The 25,719-nt window shown below is 42.3% G+C and overlaps 1 protein-coding gene across 1 annotated transcript in view; it reads left to right on the top strand.

The window, feature by feature from the left end:
• FBN2 (fibrillin 2) overlaps positions 1–25,719 on the top strand; it is a 1,006,102-nt gene that overhangs the window by 901,738 nt on the left and 78,645 nt on the right. The window contains exons 46-51 of the mRNA XM_069227289.1: positions 7,910–8,026; positions 10,473–10,598; positions 10,908–11,027; positions 13,912–14,037; positions 14,584–14,736; positions 17,078–17,143. Of these exons, the coding sequence (XP_069083390.1) occupies positions 7,910–8,026; positions 10,473–10,598; positions 10,908–11,027; positions 13,912–14,037; positions 14,584–14,736; positions 17,078–17,143 (708 nt within the window). The remainder of the gene's footprint in view (positions 1–7,909; positions 8,027–10,472; positions 10,599–10,907; positions 11,028–13,911; positions 14,038–14,583; positions 14,737–17,077; positions 17,144–25,719) is intronic.

Here is a 25,719-nt window from a genome sequence, read left to right as displayed (position 1 = left end):
GCTCGCCCTTGGCAGATGTTTTGTAAATGTTCCTGCCAAGCAAGAGCAATCATAAACTTCCCTGCCCATGCTGCCTTGGGCAGGGAAACTGCTATGTCCTGCGGGTGGGCTCCCTGGGACATAGCTACTGAGCCAGCCCAGGGGGATTAGGTCTCTGGGGACCAATAATGGCTCAGGGAGGGTGGCCGGTGGCTTCCCCAGGTCCTTTAGAGGCTTAGGGAGGGGGACCATGTGGACCCCGTGCCCTTAAGAAATACACCAGGCCCAGGGAGTTGGGGTCCAAAAGCTGCTGGGGAATGGGGGGGAGGGGCTGCATACCCACCCTCTCCTTGAAAAATGCAGTGGACCCAGAGGGATGTAGTCTCTGGGGCCAAAATCAGCCCGGGGAGTGCTGGGGTCATGTGCCCTGGGGCAGGGTGGACTCTGGCCTGTCCCAGGGCTTTTACGGGAGCCCGGGCTTGTTTTATTTTTTTATTTTTTTTATTTTGCCTTGGATTTGCAGATCCTCACAAATTTGCAGCAAAATGTTTTTAAAGAATGTTTTTGGCCTCAGGCTTGGTCCCTCTGGGACCCCAACACTAGGCCAAGGGGGTTAGGGGGTTAGTGTATTCCTACCTTGCCCTCTTAGGACTCAGGGCAGAGTCCTGAGTCCTAAGATGGCTGCCATTACTTCCTGGTTGAGGCCTATCAGATCTCAGCTTGAGATCTGTTGGGATGCATTAAGGCTCTGTATCCCTAGATATACAAAGTTTTTGAGCATTAATAGCTGAAAAATGGCTGAACAGATTTACCCAAAATTACAAAAAGCACTCTTTCTGGACCTGGTCTAGTCTTCTGCCAAATTTGTTGTAAATCCGTTCAGAGGTTTAGGCTGTAGTTGTGTCGAAAGTTCCTATGGGAAAATGAATAGGAGAACTGCATGTTGGGACCCTCCCACTTGACAGATCATCCCAAAACTTTCCATGCACAAACTAGTCAAAGAGTAGCACTTTTTTGTAAAGTTTTGTGGTGATTCCTAAAACAGTGGCAAAGTTATTAGTAACACAAAAAATACATTGCCTATGGAAACACAGTCCTAGGTATAACTGCCTTTCTAGGTATAACTTCCCTTCTTTCCTCCTCGGTATTTCACCAAACGTCACATATCACTACAAGGACTGTGCACACTCCTTTGATCCTGGAAAATTAATTTTTTGTGGTACATTAACATGTTTCAACCAAAAGGCCTTTATCACTCAAAGATACAGAGATTGCCCAGCCTACCTCATATTCAGATTCCACATTGCAAAAAGTGAAGAAAGACTTGAATTCTTTCTTCATCAGCTACAGTTCTATGCACCTTTACAAATGTTTAAAACAACATATATAGCCTTCAGTCTATGAGAATGAATAACAAGTTCTTGAATTCTGAATTAATCCCTGAGCATTATCAATGGATTTTGGTGTTTGAACATTGTATTTCTTTTATTCATGATATTATTAATTGTTTTGCTGCTATTGTTTGTTAGACCTGACGTCCTTGGTATGGTATTCCTCCAACCCTTTTGCCTTCATTCCTCCTGTTTTGCTGAATTTGTTTTTGTGCGCATTAGGACTTTGTGCACTTCACTTCTGCTAACAAGTACTAAAGTGCTTGTGCCCTCTCTTTCAAACATGGTAAACTTGGTCACACCTGATTGCCACATTTAATTTATTTGTAAGTCTCTTGCAAAATAATACTACATGTACCCAGGGCCTGTAGATAAAATGCTATCATCAGGCCTGCCACACTCATTGTGCTAAACTAGCCCTTTCAAACATGCCATAGATCTCCCACTGCAACCTATAGTGCAGTTGTAAACTGCTGTTTCAACTTGGCAAAGTAAACCTTCCTTTTTGATACAGGTAATCCGAAGGTAGACCCTAAGGCTCATAAGGTATGGTGCATTATTATATTTAAATGTAGGACATGTTTACTTAAATGTTATATGTAGTGTTATAGAGCCTATCTCTCCCATTGTCTAACAATGGGTGACCTTATTACATTTAATAAGTGATAACTGTGGACTTAGAGCACATAGAGATATGCCTTTTACACTCAAATGAACTGTAATTTGAAATCATCTTTAATGGTGAAGTCAGATTTTAAGTCCCAATCTTGAAAATGCCACTTTTAGAAAGATGGCATTTTCTTATCCTACCCATTTGTGCCTTCTGCCACTGTCCTGGGTCATGTAACCGTGAATGGTTCTGCTGTTGGAGTTTGTGTATTGCTTCCAGATAGTAACACAAAGGGGGCCTAGGTGTGGAAAGCATGGGCCATCCTGCCAGGATGACTGGGAGAAACTGTACCCAGTCCCACTTAAATTTCAGAGGGCTTTGCCTCCTGCACACATAAAGGAATCTGACACCAGGACTGCCCTGCTTTTTGTCAACCCAGACAGTTTGAAGCCTTGACAGGGAAGTGGAAAATGTTCCAGAAGCTGATGGTGGGATAGGACAGGGAGTTCCTCAACAGAAAAGGCTTGCACCAGGTATAAATACTAGACCTCCAGAGCCACTTATCAGAACACTCTTGAACTTGTGTATATATACGAAGAGGGAGTGCCCTGTTGCTTGAGTTCTGCCTTGGTGTCTGAAAAGGAAGACTGGCCCTGCTTACCTTCATCGCAGGCTAACCTGAGTGACTCCAAGGGTCAGTTGGCTGACCTCCTGTGGAAGCTAGAGGGACATAACTAACTCAATAGGCCTCAATGCAACTGCTGAGCTGACCTGCAGCACTGGACCTGCCTGGACCTGCAGCTGTAACCTACCTGAGCCTTGCTGGCCTCGGTTGGAGTGAGTTCCTGATCCCTAAGAGCGGCTCCCCAGCTCCTGGACCCTTGCTGGGCATCTGTTGGAGCTCCTCCAATGAAGAAAAGGTGAAATCCTGAAGTTTGAGCTCTTTGTGACCGCGAACAAGCCTCTTTTCGTGGTGATTCTGCCACCCACAATGACTGCAAACATGAAGCTATGTAAAACCTGCTCTTCGCGCTACACCGATCATCAACGAGAACTGGCAATGCAAAATATGCAGTGTCCATGACCCACAACTGGCTCTTCGGGGTACAGCAATGACAGTGCCTGACGCACAGCCTCCTCTTCATGGTGCAGCAGCATCCATCCACAAAGCTTTCCCCGCTCCTTGCGGCCTCCTCCAACACGTACGGAACTCTTCACATCAGGCTTAGAAGGCATCTTTTCAATGGGACTAACCTGGTTACTGTAACCAGTCCAGACTCTATTGCGGTTGGCCTGAACTTGTGACTTTCCCCTGGTTTAGTATGCTAAGATGACCCCCACCGGCTTGTTGTGCTTTTGGGTGCTATTTTCACTAGAATCTTTAAAACTGAATATTTCTGTTTCTACTGAGGCGATTTTTATCATTCTGGTATCATTTTATTTATGAAAATGTATTGTTCTAAATTGGTTTTGGATTTTTCTTGTGTTTTGTTTTTACTTTATTGCTTTTTATGTGCTTCATAAATTCTTCAGACATTGCCTTTAAGTTAAGCCTGACTGCCTTGTGCCAGGATACCAGTGGGTTAAGCACAAATTATTTTAGCGACCTTTGTGGTTCAGCCTGACAAGGATTGTGGTTTTTGTGTGAGCAGGGCCTCCACCCTCTCTTAACCAATAACCCAGTTTCTTGCACTGATATGACAGAATTCTATAGTTAGTAGATAACCTTATTAATAGGTTAACATTTTCCTGTTCAAGGCACCAGGTCACATTAAATCTGACTAAATTTGGCAGAGATAGCATTCCGATATACATTTTTTCACTATGATGCATTTTATTATTAGTTTTTTTGGCCATAGTGCATTACTAGATTGGCCACACAATCAAATGCAGGTCTTGCTTTCTAGTTAGGCACAAAGGGCCAGATGTACCAAGAAGGCCTTTTGCGAGTCGGAAATAGCGATTTTTAATAAATCGCGATTTCTGATTCTCAAAATGAAATGTATCACATTTGCGATTCGGTAATAGCGATTTCTTAAAAATCGCAAATGCTATTACCGAATCGCAAATTGCGATACTGGCCCCATTCACACCTATGGGCCAGTAGGCCCATATCCGCAAATTTTTTGCATTTCCAAAATTGCAATTTCTTAACTGGAAATCGCAATTTCAGAAATGCGAAACCCCAGGGTGCTGTGGGCCTAAGGCCCCCTCTGCTGCACCCCAAAATAATTTTTTTCAACATGTAAGGTGCACACATGCCAAAAGGGCATGTGTGCTTTACATGTACAATTTAAAAATGCATTTTAAATGCATTTTTAAAATTTGCACATGGTTACCACCAGGTTCAACCTGGTGGTAAATAGCGATTCCTAAATGCCCAATTCGCATTTAGGAATTGCTTCTTACATGTGCTTTAGAAATCGCAGATAACGAATCCTTATTTGCGATTTCTTATTTAGAGAGTCCCAATTTGCGACTCTCTAAACAGGGTCGCAATTTTAAGGAATCGCTATTTTAGCGATTCCTTAAAATTGCTTTCAGAATGCCTTTAATACATTCTGAAATGGCTTTTTGCATTCGCAAACGGGCATTCGCACCGTTTGAGAATGCAAAAAGCTTTCGTACATCTGGCCCAAAATTCCTATAAAAAGTTCCTCCGATTTGAGTTGGGGGTGACAAGATTTGTGCAGATCTGTCAAGATGGGAAAAGGGGAATTTCAAAATGACTTTCCCAATTTTGAACTCCGACAGAGATCTTTGCTCTTGGATAAAGACAAAAACGTGTATTGAACATACACTGAACTTAACATAAATTTAGAACTTTACTCAAGAAAATGCCTTTGCTTTATTTGGTGTAAACAATTTCCGTAGTTTTCAAGAACCCTGCATTTACAAATGTTTTGGGTTTTGATAAGGGTTAAAAAGGTTTGAGAAATCTGGACTTTTACTCTTCAGATTGTCAACAAACCCAGGACTAAATTAAAAAAATTATTAATAAATCTGATCGGATATTGGATGAGGGATTTCTTCCCCACCATCCCTTTTCGATCTACAGACCGAAAGATGGATCTGTATACCCAGACCCTCAGATTGGCTAAGAGATACCCTAGACAGAGAAAAGGATAGGATGTAGTCCACCCCCTCAAAATAAATAAAGTCATTTTTGCTGCAGGGTTCAAGAACTCCAAGGCAGTCCCCACTCCAGCATGCATACCCCAACTCTGGGTCCCTAAGCCTTTGGCAAGGGTATTTGGAAACATGATGGAACCCCCTCTCAGGTTTGTGAAGACTGGCTCAGGGACAGGGAATTCACACAGGCTTGTGGACCTCACAGGGTTTTCAGAAATGATTTTGTTTCCATGGATCCTGAGGGAAGTCCATGAATGGTCCAGCAGCATGTGTGGGTTCACAGACCCAAAGAGAGGTCATCAATCTAAAAAAAGAGTATCCGCTTGGCCACCTGAAGGCATTGAGCAGTGGGTGTATGCAGGTGTGTTAGGCACAGGTCCTGGCTTAAGCCAGAACCTGCGGCCAGCTTTGCTGGCATGGTTTGTTCCTCTGGGGTATGAACTCAGAGCCTGGGTGAAGCAAGGGTTGGCAGGCAATGGTATACTAGGCTTCAGGCCCTGCACCTAACTCTTGATTGGGGGTATATGATCGACAAATCTCATAAAATCACTGAAAATGCACAAAGTACAGTTATAGTTATAAATTAAAACTGAAAAAACACAGAATTCCCCCATATTATGATTAGCTTGGCAATCCATAACTTGCACAATAGCCATGGAAACCATACTTCACACACCAAAAAAAGCACAGGAGAACGAGGCAGTTAGTGTAAGCCCATTTTCCTATGCGATAAATGAAAACAATCCGTTAATGTTGGACAAAGGAGACCAAAATATTACTAAACTGCAGAGGAAGAAAATAGTATTTATCCTTACTTGGTGACATTAAAGACTATCAAACATAATAGAAATAATATTAAATGAGAAAAAAATATGGAGGGGGTGAAGAAAATGTGGTCATAACATCCAGAATTTTGCAATCACTTGTGAAGATAAAATATTGTAATTCCTGCTTCAGTCTCTCAGAAGGCGATAAACTGTTGGTTCAACAAAATTGATCAATCCTAGGTCAAATTGTACACCCATAACAATAAAAGATTGTGAATGTTGCTTCTGTCAGGCCAAATTTGAAGGTCTTTCTCACTCACCCATCCCAGTTCACGTATTAATTTCAGGGAAGCTCTGCAAGGATAACATTTTAGCAAACCTCCCTTCAATCATGCAGGAGTTACTAACCACCTTCCTATAGGGATTCATCATTCCAACTTCATTTCTTTGCTGTCACATTATAGTGAATTCAATAGAAAGTAAAAAGTTTCTAATAATGCATTAGTCAAGAAGAAACAGAAAATATTTCTTCTCAAATGGACTGATTGATTATTCTTAGTTTATATGTGTACCATCTAATTTCTGTGAATATCAACAAAGGCTGCAAACCCTGCTTTAGTCAAGCAGAATCTAAAGAATCTCCTTGAAACCAGAAATGGTTAATCATAGGTCACAAGTTTATCTTCACATGATTACAACCACCCACCATAGATAAAAGGTAACACACATCACTTCAGTGGTGCAGTCCGCGAGGGACAGCCTCCTCGCAATGATTGCTTAATCCTGGATTATATGTTTAATTTCACGTAATCATGACCACCCACTGTGATAAAAGACTGGTAATCCTGCTTGCGTCAAGCAAAAAGGAGAGAGGAATCGCCAACCCATTCGAAAACAGTAATTCTTAGAAAACATGTTAAATGGCACTTGATGGCAAACACATATATAGAGAAAATAATGCAAATCACGCTTTAGTTCAAGGCAGTTTAAATTAAATTGATTCTGCGAAGGTCAATCAAAGGTCACATTTTGAACATCATATAATGGTAAACAGGTCTAAGGCTATAGCATGTCAATTAAGCAGGCACTGGGGGACCCTCTTCCAACCAGAGTTGTTCAGTTCTAGGGCCTGCGTTTAATGTCATGCGACCGTGAACCCTTGTCAGGCTACAAATTCCAAACCCCACTTTAATCTAGCAAAAACTGAGGAGTAGCCTTTCCGGGTTAGGTTAGTCGTTTCTAGGTCACATGCTTACAGTCAGGTGATCACGAAGACCAGTGAAGATTAAAGGGCATGAACACGTTTAAACACCCGAGCACAAGCTTTACGCCATGATGGAGGAGTCATAGATAGGTACGGTATGTAAGTTCACGGTATCGGCTCACCCTTGTTTTTGTCCGAGGCCCTAGCACAAGACATTTGAAGCAAAGGACCGAAGGTTCTCTGATCAATCGATGGTTCTTCATTAACTTTGAATCTATCCCGTTTGAGTAGCATTCAGTTGTGTAAAAACAGCATTTATTAGTTACACACCGAGAAATACCTGAAGAGGCGAATAGAACAGTCAGACCATTAAAAAATCTAGTCTTACATCCTCAATTAAAAAAAGGTTTAAAAAATCACTTTAACCCGTGTGTTTGCTTTGAGTACGGATTTTACAGTTTGGGATCATAAATGCGGCCTCTTGTTTTGGGTGCTGACATAAATGTGGCAATGGCTCATTAAAAAAATTACGTCCAAAAGATGGATCTTGTTGGCAACCAGAAAGAATGTTATTCGCGCTGGAATTTATCCTTGAAAGAGGACTCCTTGGCCATGAGAATTCTACTGCATTGTTCCGCGTGTTTACACCAAACGTTTGCTGGGAATTCACAGAGCGCCTTGACTCGATGCCAGACAAAACGCCTCAGTCTCCTGCATGCGGCACTGGGGCTCTGTTATGTTGTTGTCCAGCTCGGACGCGTATCATATTAGCAGACCACTGGGAATAGAAGTCTGTTCTGATGCATAGATATGTTTCTCTTTGCAGATGTCGATGAATGCGATCGTCAACCATGTGGAAATGGGACTTGTAAAAACACCGTGGGATCGTATAACTGTCTCTGTTACCCAGGATTCGAACTTTCTCATAATAATGACTGCATGGGTAATTTTTTTTTATTTTTGAAATGTTTCCACATTGTGTATTTTCTTGTTCTCATCTTTAACTAGATGTTGATTGCAAATAACTCTCAGAAACTAAAACAAACTCTGGCATTAAAAAAGCACATAAACATAATACAATAATGGTGCCTGAATCGCTACAACGTCATTTGCTAGCATAAATCTGACTCAAAACATTTGTGATTGCAAGCAGTACTTTAAATGTGCAGGTAATGTCCGGTATTGAGGGCCTGATTTATGAAAAGTTAGTGCCACCTTTGCATCATTTTTGTACGTAAAAGTGGCGCAAACTTACAAAATAACGGCTCAAACTTACAAAATATCGGCCCATATTTATACTTTTTTTACGCCACATTTGCGACACTTTTTGACACAAAAGTGGCGCAAACGTACAAAATACAATGATATTTTGTAAGTTTGCAGCACTTCCGCGTCAAGAAATTACGAAAATGCGGTGCTAAAAAAGTATAAATATGGGCCATAATTTATTTGGTACGTTTGCGCCGCTTTTGCATAAAAAAATGACGCAAAGGTGGCTCTAACTTTTCATAAATCAGGCCCTGAGTATCTGCAATCCTATAATTTGAAAGAGAGAGTGCCTGCACTTCGCAGCACTGTTTCAATGCATTTAATTAGAGAGTACTGGCACTTCTCAGGATCAAACAGCTACTCGGGATAGTAAATGCCAGCACTTCTATGTTTCCATTTAGAACACTGAATGCAAGTATTCATCAAATGTGACCTTGTAGTCATAAATCCTTTTACCCATGCGCAACAGAACCCTGCTTTGGAGTAATATTCCTTACGAGGGATTCCCACTCACAAAGTGGAGAGTAGGTGTTCAAAGGTGGAGTTCCACTAGAAATTCAGTAGTTAGACAAAATTTACTAACGCCTCTTTGACCCTTACCAACATGGTAATGATCATGGATTTATTTCATCCATGTGTGAGATACAATCAATTCCCAGAATCGGAAACGAGCACCCGAAAATTGGTTGAGATGTAGGGGAGAGGTTTCTATACATGAAAATATATATTCCCTCTGGAGGAAAAATATTATTATGGCACTTAACAAAGGCGATTTACCTGGCTAAATTGTTGGGCATATTCAAGTTTATATGCGGAAAGGACTGTGCTATGTTGCAAACAGAAATTCACAAAAGCTATCCAGAATTCTGACTTCAAAAATATTACTGTTGCAAATTTAAAATGTAATCTGGAAAGCTTGATGAACAGTTTAAAAAATGGTAACCTTTTTACATAGTAATAGGACATATCTTAGCACATTGGAATGCATCTTAGAATTGTTACAGTGTCACCTATCTGATTTCAATAGTAGCACTACATTTATTCATAAAATTTAAATGGTCTGATTCTCAAAGCTCTTATGTAGGTTGTGGTACCTCACTTGAGAATTAGTGCGATGTACACTTGAATTTTCAGGAGCAAGACAGACATGACTCACTGGGACTTTTCATTAATACCAAGCATCCCTTCTGGAAATAACTAGTAAGGCACACCTTAGTATGGAGTAAGACACAACTAGTCACAAAAAACGCGGCGAATATAGCTCACATTAGTTAATTTGTCTTACAGTGTAAAAATTGTGAAATTGAAATCAGTTATTTCGTTTACTAACCTTGGCGTCTGGCCCGAGGGCTTTTCTGTAAATGGATAGAGTTTGAGTGGTCACTGGTGTGCAGTTTAACACTGTGGTTTAGCGGACTGTATTATCTGTTGTTACCCCTAATACATTGCTATACCTGGCACCTCGAGAGGCAGATCCCTCCTTCCAAAATATAGGAACAGTTAGATGTCAGGATAGTCCTGTTATTCATACACTGATTGCCTTGCTAGAATCCAGTGGGAAAGTATGTGTGACTTTTACTTGCACAAATAAAATGGTGGACTGACACCTCAGGTTGTTTTCCTGCTTCTCAAACTTGGCTAAAAAAAGTAACATCATCAATCCATAACTCTTTGAATGGAACTAATGTAATGTACAGCTTTGTCTAAGTAACTCTAGAGAGTAATGAACTCTTGTCCTCTTCACTATTGTGTATGACAGGTAGATGGCTAGGTGTACTGAACCTTTGACACTGACAAATGTGGTGTTCTGGTGTTCAAAGGCCTGAAACCTAGCAGCTCATACTCAATCTTCCATCCTTTAGAGATGGATAAATAGAGTACTATAAATAGGGTTATAGTAAGAGCTGTTATCTACAGTGCTTAATAATTACAGTGCTGTGTTGTGCACTAAATCGAAGCAATTTATTATTATTGCTATTATGGCTGGAGTGTCATTTCCACTGGGGTATGGCCTACAATGTGAAGATTACCATTTTCTCTTATTATGACACCGTTCTCTATTGTATAGCTTCCAAGAGTTTGTTTGGACTAAAGTACCTTTTTCTTTTTTACACTCCCAGATGTTGACGAGTGCAGCTCCTTCAGCCAGCTGTGCAGAAACGGACATTGCTTCAATGAAATAGGCTCTTTCATCTGCCTATGTGATGAAGGCTATGAGCTCACAGTAGATGGCAAAAACTGTATAGGTAAATATCAGTCAATCCACAGTGTCCAGCCATCCTTTGTATTCAATGTAGTTTAAGCTACTGGAAACATCCAAGGAAGCCATTGGAAATAAGTTGCTGTACACAGTACAAAAAGTCTAGTTGCATTTATGTTTTAGATAATGCACACTTGTGTAAGAAAATACCAAGAGGTAGTATGCCGAAGGATGTGATGTACTCTATTGTTCTTTCAGGAGTTACTTTAAGATCACAACAATGTTAGCTCATGGGTACTTCTTGTCAAGGAGAAGAATGATGCATGCTTTTTATAACTGTATGTTTTTATCCTAGATGTCAATGAGTGTGTGGCACTTCCTGGCTCCTGTTCCCCTGGCACTTGCCAGAACCTGGAAGGCTCATTCAGGTGCATCTGTCCACCAGGATACGAGGTGGAGGGTGATAACTGCATTGGTAAGACATCCTTGTGTTTCCTCATGCTGTGGTTTCTTATGTTGACACATCCCTCGTATGAGAGCAGCCATCCTACGCCATCCAAGATCCAAGCAATCTGTAGCTCTCATTTCCCAGTTAACCTGCCCTTGAGTGTTTCAAGAACTATCTACAAAGTAATTATTTCAGAAAATTGTTGAGAAATAACTATAACAAAACAATTTGTCGGTTCAATGCAATCATCAGAGTATTGTATGCAAATTTAGAGCTGATGCACTGTCCCTCCATGACATGGTGTAACCTGAAGGCAGTGACCTAGCAGGATTCCCCTTTTATCCGACCATTCCTAGCCCTTTGTTCTGTCAGTGCATTCTGCACTTCAACTACTGCAAACTAATGAGTATAGCCTCCTTGTCAACGAGATACCCTGTCTATACTGTTAATGCTAAAACGTGTTTAATGGTGAAGAGAGTTCAACTGTCAGTCGTTATCCTGTGTCCTCCATCCCCACAATAATCCTTCGCTGGTACACTATTACAGAGGTGCCCATTTCATGCAATTGTAATATGATAGTGATTACATTCTGCTCTGTTTTGCCTTTTATCTCTTAAACCTTTTAACCTGGAAAAGAGGAACTATCATGCTTTACTTCATCAATGCCAGTTTTCATCCTGCATACTTCCCTCACCAACCTCACACAGCTAAAAACAAAATGTTCTTTTGTACTGCAGGCATTATTAATGCATTAACTTAACATTTTGCTGCCACTAGTGTGGCTTTGATGCACTGTAACCTCACCCCTGGGACATGCAGAAATCGGAATCCGTGGATAAGAAGGATGTTGGGTGCTGTATCCTAGATGGGTAAATGTGTATTGTTTCAGAGTTCTGGACAGATAAGTGCGAAGTTTACAGGGCAGTGGTTGGTAGAAGCATTTAGGGGCCACACGTACAAAAGGATTTAGTGGTCGCAGATGAAGAATCGGCCCGTTTGTGACAGCTAAATAGCCTTTTGACATGTACTAACCCTATTTTGCGAGTCAGTAACCTATTTTTTTAAAAAGCAGCCCATTTTTCTTCAAGGAAAACGGGCTGCATTTTGAACAAGCATTTGCAATGCAATGGGTCTCGCGTTTGCTCGAGATAGAGCTTTTAGCATTGTAAATTCCTAACTGGACTTTTCGTGCCACATAAATTGAAAATGAAAAGTAAAACAGTTGACATAAGCAAGTCAAATTAAAGTGCCACGGCCGCCATGAGCGTGAGCGCAAAAGTTATTGGCTCCCTGTGTGAATGTCTAGAAAGAACCTAGTGAAATCGCCTGGGAGGAAATTCAGAACAGAAAAGAGGGAAAATGCACCAATAAAAATGAAGCAGTTAAGACAAGCACATCAAAGAATAGCAGTTGGTTAAAAGCCTGCATAGAGATTACAACAGGCCAGAGCTCAAACCTAAAAATGCTTTATTTCGAACGCATTCACAGACATGGTGGTCTGCTGACCCCAGCAGGCCACCTCCCTTGTGATATCAGGCCATTCCCAATGTGTCGCACATTGTGACCTTCCTCATGAATATTGATGAGGCAGGTCCATTTGTTACCCACTGGGAAGCGCTAAATGTTTCTGAGCCACATTTGTACATCACAGTTTGTGACTTCCTATTTGTGAATCACATTAAGTCGCAAATAGGAAGTCTCAAAATCTGGCGATCGTACATGTGACCCTAATTGTCAGTTGCCAGTGAAGGAAGATGTGTAGTAATGCTGTGTGGGGGTAATTCGCGCATGATGGTGGCCAAGAAGTAAGGACTTGGGGCCATATGTACAAACACATTTTCCCATAGACATAGTATGGGGGGAAACCCTTTGGTACATCTGGCCCTTAGTTGTTAACAGGGTAGCAGAGTAAACAGATTGTTCTTTATGGTGTGTGGGTGATGCACGGGCATCAAAGTTAGTGAGGAGAATATAAAGCACACCTCTGTGTTCTTTGGGATTTCAGTTACTCATTTTGAGTGTTCTGGTCATGGGACTTAGACGAGAGGCATGTTTGATCTGCCCATTCCACTAAACCATTTAATGTACATGGCTGTGATGTGTGGTGGTTATCACGTGTTCAGGTGTGTGGAAACAACTACATTTTTAGTAATTTACAAAAAGCTGAGTGACCATCAAGATTTTTTATTTGAGCAGAGACCATTTTCAAGATTTTCTCTATCTCGACAGAAAAGGCAGCTCCACCTTTCAATGTGAGATTTATGGTATGTTGAAGTTTCCATTTTGGAGTGCATTTTGAGTAGATGCTTTGTCTGGGACGATATATCTGACTTTTCCTTTAGAAGAAGAACGGTTATACTTCTTTAAAGGCATGATAGGAGATGCAGAATGCCTCGAAAGAGAGCCTTCCTGAAACTGGAAGCCTTTGCGAAATATCCAGAGCTGAATGCATGCAGTCTTCTTAATGAAAACGTTATGATTGAAACTTTGTGAATGGTATGGTTCAGTAGAGCATGCTGCAGACTTTGCATATCCTTTCTCCTGTACAGACGTTTTATGCTGATTCTAAGTCTGTGGCATACTCTTTCAACAGTTCGTTGCAAGGGTGGTAGAACCTCTCAGTGTAGTATATTACATGTTTAAACCTTGACCACACACTTTCAAAATCTCACTTCCTTCAGTTATTTTCAGTTATGTTTCACTAGTTTCCTGCACATTGTTTTTCATTGTAGTAGGCACACCAAGTTATCGAGGAAGGTTTTCGTTGGCTTCTGGATGCACCATGTGGCATAAGTATGTTAGTCATAGTTGGTAATTCCCTCTCCCAAGTATCATACCTCTTGCTGCTTCTGCTGATTCTTCTTGTTCAAACATAGCATGCCAATGACGCCTTTCTCCCATCTGTTCTCAGACATTGATGAATGCCACGAAGACCCCAACATCTGCCTCTTTGGCTCTTGCACCAATGTTCCAGGAAGCTTCCACTGTGATTGCCCATCAGGTTTTGTTCTGTCAGACAACGGACGAAGGTGCTTTGGTAAGTCACAACATGCAGATATTACTGTTAGAGCATTGAAAGAAAGTCACTAATCAACATTGAAGGGGGACATGGTAGGAGCTGCAAAACTAAAATACCACCTAAGGATGGATTCTGTTGCCATTTTTCCCATAATGTCTTGGTTTTACACTGTCTCCTTTTAAAATATTACAAAACAGTACTTGTTTATTCTCCCTTAAGCTGCCAGTGTTATGATTTAGTGAATAGCCTAATAACGACTTTCATTTAGGGAGGTTTATTATTACACTATTACCTTGATTCCTTTCCACAAGTTGACAGGACCACAGTCACATTTCCAGACCTTGAATTGAAAAATATAGACAATACTTCTACATTGTATTGAGTTATGTTTAGATAACAATGTAAATTACTGTTTCTTCAAATATACTGTTCGCTAATTACAATGGCACAGGTGAGAATATTTTATTTATGTTCCTGTAACAGAATTCTTAAAAATGCATGCTTCACGTACATAAACAAAATAAATAAATTGTTTCCTAGCTCATCATCTGTTTCTTTTCCCAGATACACGCCAGAGTTTCTGTTTCACCAATTTTGAAAATGGAAAGTGTTCGATACCCAAGGCACTTAACACAACCAAGGCAAAGTGCTGCTGCAGTAAAATGCCTGGTGAAGGATGGGGAGATCCCTGTGAACTGTGCCCAAAAGAGGGAGAAGGTACATTATTTAGGAAGGTCCATGATTTTAAATAGCGTGAGCAGACTGAGATTTTAAGTTTTAGTTCCTTTCTTCGTGAAGGTGGCTCTTAGCCTGTATGTCTGGCTTGGCCTTTCTTACACTATATAACAATGATGAAATAATCTGATGAGATGGACTGTAAATAGCACTAAAACAACACATACCAGAAAAATACATTTCTCCGTTTCTAGCAGCCAGGACACTTTAAACCTTTTATGTAATGGATGGTTACAAATACTGACATGTGGTGCTGAGCATATGCGCTTTCAATTATTAAGCAACTCGAAAAGATGTAAGCATCAAAGGTCCCACTTTATATTTCAGAGCATGGCTCCAAAAGTTCAGAGAGTTCCAAATCCTAAAATGATTGTTGCCTAATCTCCTGAGCCACACAATGCTTTGAGTCATGAGAGAGAGAGAATCATTGCAGAACATTAACAGAATGAGACAGAATAAAGTCTGTCAAACAGGAATGCTTGTCTGGCCATTGGACTTAAGGGGTCAGCCTAGAGAATTAGGGCATGTCTCCTCCGGTAGACAGCCGACGGCATGAGCCCTACAATTCCTCATAGAATCCCTGTTCAACTCAAGGAGTGGTAACCACCAGAATTAGCATTAGTTAAATAAGGTTCCTTTGGTGTCCATAACAGGCGTATCTCTCCTATTATAATCAAATATTTGCTAAGACACACTTTGAAAGTGATACACTACAAAAGAAGATATGTTGAAGTAAGATAGTGGGAGTTTGCACCCTTCAGTGAAATTAATGATTAAAGAAGCTCTCTACCACTAGCGTGGTTAACATCTGCATTGGTCGACTTGATGTCCACCTACTTCATTGCTGAGACTCCTCATTTCCCCGACTCATAGTGAAAGAACTCCTCATAGGGAACATGCACATGGGAGTTCTCGTAATCACTGTGGGAGATTTAAGAACTATACTCGTATTAAAACAAGAAAGTTGATGCTCAAATTAATAGACTCTATGAATAATATTTTAAAAAGAGATCTAAGAGAACCCCACGTACCCAATAGATGTCATAGAACAACAGTTTTAGACATGTCTATACATGAAATATGCGTGGCAGCATCATACCCAGAGTCGTAGAAGACTGAAAATAAGATAGAATTTAGACCCATATTTATACTTTTTTTGCGCTGTGTTTGCGTCATTTTTTATGCAAAAAGTGGCGCAAACTTACAAAATATAGTTGTGTTTTCTAAGTTTGCGTCACATTTGCATAAAAAAATGACTCAAATGCGGCCCAAAAAATTTATAAATATGGGCCTTAGTCCTTCCTTTTGTATGGGTGATAAAACTGACATCAAATTAAATTATACATTGTAGTACTAAAGTACAAAAATAGTAAGTAAAAGCAGCACTATTGGATCTGTTATGAATATAAGTAAATTGAGCATGAGTCAAACAAAAGACCTGATGGGAGTGATATATACTTCATAGACTTTCTCTAAGAATTTTTGTCAAATAAAAATGATGTAACCTGTTCCTACATTGCTTAACTTTAGTAACACTGACATAAAGCTGGACTTTGATGTAAAATTCCCTTAATTGTGCCTAGCTTTAAAACTTTTTCTTGTTCCGTAGAAACAGTCTCATATTTCACAGCCTGTTCCAAACCACATGTAAGGAATGGCTCTGGCAGGAACATTTTGCAGTGTTTTGTCTTGAAATCCTGAAAAACAATCTCTGTTGCATCAGGTGACAGCAGCACAAGGACAAGCCAGGCTTATACATATCCAGGACTTAAAAGCCATTCAGCTCTTTGTCAGTTAATGGAGTAGAGCCAGGCGTGCACTCCAATAAAATGTCAGCCATTTCAAGGTTCAGTTCACAGTCAAAGGCACTCACCTGCTCCAGACTTTTCTTCGACTTATAATTGAAAAATGAGATGAAAAAGATACATTGATGGTAATTCAAGAAGGCTTTACTAGGCATGTAAGTATGGGCACCATCAGAGTGATATTGGACTGCTCCTAGATGCAGCAAATATGGCCCTATAGGGGGTTGCAAATGTTAGTTTGCTTGTGGTGCTTAAACTAACTGCTCTTGCACTGGAGAGCTGGTATGTACCAGTATTGTGGCTCTGCTTAAACTCAGTGGCAATTCCCTTGACAGTTCACATCAAGCTTCTTTAAACACTGAAAATCTTTTACATGCTGACACTTCAATACTGGACATCAATCTGATCTACAAACAAAAGGGCCTTGTTTTTTCTTACTGTTATTAGTGCATGATCAGGAAACACTTGCAATCCCATCAATATGTAAGGTCTAATTTGTTACTTCTTTTTCTCCACAGTTGCTTTCCAGGATTTATGCCCATATGGTCATGGAACTATTCCTGGTATGGGTGATTCACGTGAAGGTAAGTTTAAACTGTTCAGCATTCTTTCTGTAGATCCTTGGCAAAGAAAGCAGAGTACTGACCAAAGGTAACAACATATGTATACACAAACCGATCACAAGGTTGCTGAATGTTGAAATCTCTTTATATTCATATAGAAACACGAGATAGTAAATTTCACAGATTGGCTATACAATTGTTTGCAAAGCCATTGGTCTGAGGCCATAAAGGTGCAACCCTGCAATGATCTGTACTATTCAAATATCATGAATTCATGCCATTTGAACATGTGGCTAATGTCAGATTTTCTAGAATACAGACTACCATATGCTGCAAAGAAATCATACAGCACAGGTAAAACTGCTGTCACTGATGCAGATGGCACTAGCTTTGTAACATACATTCATCATATTCATATTTATCATATTTATCAATAAGGGCAACCTCCTTTATATTATGTGTTAGAAATGGGGTCTCTAGTTGGCAGTCGGTTTGCACCCTGTCCAAGTAGGGACACTCACTCTAGTCAGGATAATGGAGATATCCGCTCAGATAACCCCTGCTCACCCCCTTGGTAGCTTGGCACGAGCATTCAGGCTTATCTCAGAAGCAATGTGTAAAGTATTTGCACATAACACACAGTAATAAGTGAAAACACTACAAAAGGACACCACACCAGTTTTAGAAAAATAGCCAATATTTATCTATATAAAACAAGACCAAATACAATAAAAATCCAACATACAGTAAGAAAAATATGAATTTTGCAAGGTTTACTCAAAACTACAGTTCCTTGAAGTCGATAGCTCTGCCTGGGGCTATCATGGCGTCGTGATCAACAAAACCAACAGTTCAGGCCGGCCACGGCATTGCAGGCCAGCTACGGTGTCGGGAAGACCCGCAAACAGTACCTTGGATTTGCAGGGCATTGTGATCCTCGCGGTGAGCTCCAGAGAGCGGTATCACTGACGTCGCGGTGTCAGTTCCGGAGTCGGTGCAGGAGTTGTCAGGCCCTTGAGGTCACACGCATTACAGATCGAACTCCAGGCTGATGTAGTCAGGTGCGCAGTCGCAGTTGATGTCGGGACTGCTGTGCGAAATGGGACGATGCGACGTGCGATGCCCACAGGTCATGGTGTAGGCAGCGGCTCGGTGACGGCGTCCAGCGGCATCGGTGAGACCAGGGCTGCGGTGTGAAGTGGGGTGGTGCGACTTGCAGTGTCCACAGGTCACAGTGCAGGCAGCGGCATCGTCAGTGCTGAAGCGCTGTCGTCAGTAGGCCCAAGCCAGCAGTGCGGAATGGGACGGTGCTTTGTGAGCCTCACAAGCGGTGTCCACAGGCCACGTGCAGGCAGGATGCCTGGTGACAACACAGGAGTCGATGGTGCTGGCGTCGATGGACCGGGGCCGCGGTGCGGGATGGGACGGTGCTTCGTGCACCACACGAGCGGTGTCCACAGGCCACGGTGCAGGCAGCGGCGCCGGTGTCAGCAGGAGCAGCGTCATCGGGGATGCCCAGGCTGCGGTGTGAGCAGGCGATGCCGGAGTGCGGGGCCCACAGGTCACGGTGCGAGCAGCGGCTCAGTGAAGTCGTCTGATGATGGCGCCGGGGAGACCAGGGTCGCGATGCAAAGCGGGGCAATGCGACTCTGTGTGGCGTCGGCAGGTCACGGTGCAGGCCAGCAGCGTTGTGGCGGCGTCACAGTGGTTTCTCCTATAGAACAGCTCAAAACACACAGTTCCCAGTGCTGCAGGTCGAGGAAACTGAAGTCTTTGGTGTCCCTGAGACTTCCAACAGGAGGCAAGCTCTTCTCCAAGCCCTTGGAGAACTTTCTCAAGCACGACACACAGCAACGTTCACCCTTTGCACTCTTTTTAGGCAGAAGCAGCAACTGCAGGCCAGTCCAGCAAAGCAACACAGCAAAGGGACAGTACTCCTCCTTCAGCTCTTCAACTCGTCTCCTGGGCAGAGGTTCCTCTTGATTCCAGAAAGATTCTAAAAGTCTGGAGTTTTGGGTCTTCTTCTTATATCCAGTTCTGCCTTTGAAGTTGGCAAACTTCAAAGCAAAGTCTCACGTGTTTGCAAGATCCTTCCTTGTCCAGGCCAGGCCCCAGGCACTCACCATGGGGTCGGAGACGGCATTGTGTGAGGGCAGACACAGTTCTTTCAGGTGTGAGTGACCACTCCTCCCCTCCCCTCCAGCACAGATGGCTAATCAAGATATGCAGGCTACATCCCAGCCCCCTTTGTGTCACTGTCTAGAGGAGAGGTGTGAACAGCCCAACTGTCAAACTGACCCAGACGGGGAATCCACAGACAGGCAGAGTCACAGAATGGATTAAGCAAGAAAATGCCTACTTTCTAAATGTGGCATTTTCAAACTAACAATCTAAAAACCAACTTCACTAAAAGATGTATTTTTAAATTGTGAGCTCAGAGACCCTAAACTCCACATTTTTATCTGCTGTCAAAGAGAATCTGCGCTTTAAGGATATTTAAAGGCAGCCCCCATGTTAACCTATGAGAGAGATAGGCCTTGCACAGTGAAAACCAAATTTGGCAGCATTTCACTGTTAGGACATATAAAACACACTAGTATATGTCCTACCTTAAACATACACTACACCCTGCCCATAGGGCTACCTACGGCCTAGCTTAGGGGCACCTTGCATGTAGTAAAAGGGAAGGTTGAGGCCTGGCAAGTGGGTACACTTTCCAAGTCGAATTGGCAGTTTAAAACTGCACACAGAGACACTGCAATGGCAGGTCTGAGTCATGTTTACAGGGCTACTAATGTGGGTGGCACAACCAGTGCTGCAGGCCCACTAGTAGCATTTGATTTACAGGCCCTGAGCACCTCTAGTGCACTTTACTAGTTAATCACATATGCCAATCATGGATAGACCAATCAACAGAACAGTTTCTATAGGGTGCACTTGCACTTTAAGACTGATTAGCAGTGGTAAAGTGTGCAGAGACAATAAACCAGCAAAAACAGACCTCAACATATAGGGGGAAGAAGGCAAAAAGTTTGGGGATAACCCTGCAAAAAGGGCAATTTCCAACATTATGTAATTCAAAAATATTCATCAGTAAGGACAAGGAAATAGTGCCTTGAGCCTAGGTCATATAAAAGCCAATGGCACCACATGGCTTATGGGAGCTCAGGTGTGATTTATTTGTCTGGTTGTCTGGTCTTTTCAGTGCACTGTACAGTTCCAGGGCTAAACATTTGCATCTACCAGCACACAAGGCCATTCTTTCTCATGCAGGAATGTTTTTGTTGCCACCAAACCTTGGTGGCTGTCACAAGCTAATATCACAACACCTTGTCAGAAGTGGGACTTCAGCAGACCGTTCTCTATGATTTTTTTACAGGCTAACACTTCTGTTTTCCATTTGGCTCTGTAAGGTAACTGTCACTTGTTAGAAATGGGGTCTCTAGTTGGCAGAGGTATACACCTTTATCCAGTTACAGATCACAATCCTAGTCAGGGTAAGTCACACAAAATCCAAATTATCTTGTGCCCACCCTCTGGTAGGTTGGCACTGAGCAGTCAGGCTTAACTTAGAAGGCAATGTGTAAAGTATTTGTGCAATACATCATACAGAAACTCAGTGAAAACACCACAAAAATACACCACACAGGATTAGAAAAATAGATAATATTTATCTGAATAAAATTAGGTCAAAACGTCAAAGATTCAATAATAAGCACAAGTTGAATTATGACTTTTGAAATCTTTAAAAGAGTCTTAAGCCCATATTTATACTTTTTTGCGCCGCATTTGCGTCATTGTTTGAAAAAAGTGATGCAAATACAGCGCAGAAAAATAATAAATATGGGCCTTAGTCCTTAAAAATAAAAAGTTGTCTCTTTGTTACACACAGCACCTGGTTTGCATAAAAATAACAAAGCATGGAGACCGCAGAGGAAGAGATGTGTTGAAAAATAAGGTGTGCGTTGGGTTTTCCGGTGCGGCACAGATGATGCGTCGTTTCATTCCACGTTGCAAGGGGTTTGCATCATTTTTCAGCATGCAGTCTTGGTTCTTCACTGCGATGCAGGATGATTTGACGCCCAGGGATGATGCAGGGAAAAATCCTTGATGTGCTGGAAGTAGAAACGGGCGCTGCATCGATCCGGTAGGTGATGCGTCTAATTTTCCATCACAAGCCAGGCGCTTGTTGAATTTCCACTCCGGAAGTCGGGCTGCGTCGTTCCAGTCGGCTGTGTGGTGATTTCTTGATTGCAATGCAGGCTTTGTTTCGAATCTGGCAGGCGGTGCATTGATTTTCCACACACAAGAAGTTTCCTGAAGAGATGAAGTCTTTTTGGCCCTGGTACTTCAGAAAACAGAAGGCAACTTCAATCCAAGCCCTTGGAGAGCACCTTTGGGGAAGGAAGAGTCCTTCTCTGCAAAGTAAGAGGCCAGCAGGGCAGAAGGGCAACAGCAGGGCAGCAGTCCTTCTCAGAAAAGTAGTCCAGATGAGTCCTTTGGTCAGTCAGGCAGTTCCTCTTGACAGGATGCAGATGTAGGTCCAGAAGTGTCTAGGTTGGTGGGGTCATCGACCCAGTTTAAATTCCTAAAAATCCTTTTGAAGTGGAGAAGACTTCAAAGAGTGGTTTTTAAGTGCACAAGTCCCTCCTTTCAGTACATTCCTGTCTGCCAGTCCATTGTGTGAGGGCAAGCAGCTAGCTTTTGAAAGGTAAGTTGCAGGCCTTCCAAACTTCCAGCCCAGGATGACCCATTCAATATGCAGATGAGTGGTGGTGTGACTGAGTGTCCTGTGTTTGTGGTTGTTTGGGTAAAATGTACAAAGGAGCTGTCAACCAGCCCGGCCCAGATGTTTATTGGAGGTAGGCTGTAAGGCACAGATGGTTTTTAAGTGCTGAGAAATGCCCACTTTCTAAAAGTAAAGAAACAACAGATGATGGACGGAATGCGGAACCAATCAAACATTCACCCCTAGTCACAGATCTGGGTTTAATCCATCAGTTTTTTTGCTTGCCATGCCATTCCATTTTGGACCCAGCCATATGAAAATCAGTCTTGACCCTGTTCTCCATGGGAACAGTCCAGCCTGAACCACCAGGCTAGGTCCTTTCTGGACCGGAAACAAGCATCCTTGGACCGGTTTCTAGATATCACCCTTAGTCAGCCAGGCTAGCTTAAATCCAGTGGGACACTCAGCCCAGGACCCATGTCTGGGCATACCTGCCACACTTATGGCAACAAAATCAAAGAAACACAACTGACGGATGGAATGCAGAACCAATCAAACATTCATCCCCGTCACAGGTCTGGGTTTAATCCATCAATTATTTTGCTCACCATGCCACCCCAGTTTGGACCCAGCCATATGCAAATCAGTCTTGACCCTGCTCCTCATGGGAACAGTCCAACCCAGACTACCAGGCCAGGTCCTCCCAGGACCAGAAACAAGCATCCTGGGACCGGTTTCTGGGTATCACCCTTCCGCAGCCAGGCTAGCTGGAATCCAGTGGCACAGTGAGCCCAGGACCCACGTTTGGGCATACCCAGCACACTATGTGGGAAGGGTATGCCCAGATGTGGGTCCCGTGCTTGCTATGCCACCGGATTCAAGCTAGCCTGGCACTACCGGGACATATAAAACACATGTGTACATGTCCTGCCTTTCACCTATATAGCACCCTGCCCCTTGGGTTACCTACGGCCTACCTTAGGGGTGACTTATATGTAATATACTTTTAAATCCCAAGTCGAAGTGGCAGTGAAACTGCACACACAGGCCTTGCAATGGCACTCCTGAGACATGGTTAAGGGGCTACTTAGGTGGGTGGCACAATCAGTGCTGCTGGCCCACTAGTATAGGCCCTGGGCACATGTAGTGCACTTTACTAGAGACTTATAAGTAAATCTAATATGCCAATTGGGGATGATTTTTTTTTACCATGTTTAAGGGAAAGAGCATATGCACTTTAGCAGTTGCAAAGTGCGCAGAGTCCTAAAACCAGCAAAAACTGTGTGAGAAAAGTGGATGGCGTCAGGCAAAAAGTTGGAGGATGACCCCCTAAGGCTGTCAGGTCTAACATCACTCAGTACAGGAGCATCTCAGCAGGAATAATAGTTTGAAGATCAGGCTTCAGACCACACTGCAACTCCCACTCCTCCTCAAAAACAGGAAAAACTCTAGTTTCCTGGTCCTGCTTGATCTCTTTGTAGAATACAACACAGTTGACTATACAGCCCTGATCACAACACTATAAATATGCACAAGATTTTCTATGTCAAAATTGTGCACATCCTAGCTCACCTGCTTTTTCAAATAGGTTCCACAAGATCATGGACACTCCTGTCTCTCAGGCAGCACCTCACTCCCATCAACTTTAACCTGCAGATGGAACCTTTTTTAATCCATTCCTGGAAACTATAATGTCATAATCCATCAATGAGATGATACCCGACTCTACCTAAAAATGTCCCCATCCAACAACATACAGAGAGTCAAATTCTCTGTCACACTAATTCAATTTTGGTTGTCAGCTACTAAACACTACAAAAACTGAATTGCCCTTTTTGCCAACAGCACCAATTAACCCCCGACTCAAGCTTGGCTCCCAATCTTAAACCTACCAGGCTTCAATCCATAGCTGACAGACCAGGCGAGAAATCCATAACAGCTTGGTTCCAATTCTCCCTCTTGAAGAAACATAAGCTGTTTGACCTGGTAGATGACTTCAAAACAAACATACAAGCCTTAATCTTCTGTCAGATGGACAGAGGCAATCACCTGCTCATCGCCTCCCTGACACCACTAGCATCCTTGAAAGATATCTTAAAATCAGTGGCAGGGCTCATCAAGGGCTTGAAAAAACACAGTCACATTATCCCACATAGATCAGCTGCTGTCTTCAGTGACCAGGGGAGAAGGTAAGTGATACAGTCTTTTGGCATCTTCTCCTGCTGCATCGTAACTAGGAGGACTATCAGCTCCAGGACATTGTCACAGGGCTTAGACATTATGATAACCTGGAAAAAAGAAAACATCCTTCCACCATGTCTAAATTAAAATCTGGGAAGCAGTGTACCTCATTAATGAAATATCTAACTGGGACTATGGGACCAATCGATAAGGAAATAAAAAGCGTTGAGGAGAGATTAACCACTTGTAACCTGGGTGTGATGGATATTCTAATTCATGCCCAGCCACAGGATATTGAATTTGACAGATGTCCCAGGTTAGCTGCTGTAGCCAAGGTGGCTAATGGTTGTGTACAAGACACTACAGCTTACAGTATCACAGTCTCCCCATCTGGCCCTGCATCCCAGCGGCCCTTAAAGCTCATGAAGACACCAAGGGCCTGACTTGACAGTAACTCTTTGATCAGGCCCGCCAACTATATTTAAGGCCTCTACCAAGTCAGCTAATATTAAGACCAAAACTAGAACTCCCACGATGCACTCCAATGATTTCAAAACATTGCTGAATACAGTCCAAGCATTGGAGTCCCAGTGAAGACTTAATTAGACTCACATTTTTCAAAATTGACAAATGTGGAGAGCCTTACTACTAATTGTCCTGGCCTATTAAAAACAAAAACATCCCTCACCACCACCTTCTATCAACGCATTAACAGTATGGTTCCTCCTTCATCTCCATCCACTACCCTTTCTCTTCCCCTTCCCCCTCCACAAGTTATAAGTGATCAACCTCCTGCCTCTTAGATTTTTATTTCTGATGCTAACATTACGCATACGCACTGTAACTTGGGTGTTCAGCCTCCTACGCAGATTCCTGCCTGTGGTGCTATAATTCTACCCATGAATCGCCACAAGAGCGGTAGCGCACAAGAGCACAATCAGCTTCCAACATACAACCTCACAGGAAGTTTGCCATCCAACTCATATTCGCTTTTCCAGCTAATCAACATTAGACTGGGTTGATTGACTTGTTGCTGATTAAATTCTGGTCACTTTACCCAGCAATGACCTGGCAGGGGGATGGCAGAGAAGTTCTTCATTAGAAGCAGATGCTGATGTACAACAAATGTCTTATAAAACTATATTCTGGAATGTGGAAGGGTTGCATGCAAAAGCCAGCAGCCCCGAAAGGCTGGCATTCATAAATAACTTTCGGATTTTATCTCTCCAGAAGACTTGGGCTGTTGAGCCTGTCCATATAAACGTCTACAGAACTTTTCATGTTTGAGCGGTACCTCCTAAAACTGGTAGAGCTAATGGTGGTCTGTGTATTTATATCTCTGACTATTTGCCATTCTCCAAAATATCTACTGTGATGGTCACCTTATATTTATTTATAAATTATTGTCATTGAAATGTTGCTTACTATCAATCTGTGCTAGTTAACTTCTACAGTAATGCACTGCTTAGTGACTTAATGATCGTTCTTGGGCAGCTGGATCAAGACTTATAGTCCATCTATAGGAACAACATGAAGGAAGGTACTATACTTTGCGGTGGTGGTTTTAACATTTATTTGTGCCCTCTGCTTTCCAAAAAGGTCTCCGGTGTGACAGACATCCACAGTTGTGATCAATCATGTTATTCATAATGGTTATGGTGATAAACTAAACAAATTGTTGTTTAAA

The sequence above is a fragment of the Pleurodeles waltl genome, chromosome 1_1 (assembly GCF_031143425.1).
Source record: "Pleurodeles waltl isolate 20211129_DDA chromosome 1_1, aPleWal1.hap1.20221129, whole genome shotgun sequence".
Classification (NCBI taxonomy): Eukaryota; Metazoa; Chordata; class Amphibia; order Caudata; family Salamandridae; genus Pleurodeles; species Pleurodeles waltl.
This window is presented reverse-complemented; position numbering and strand designations above follow the sequence as displayed.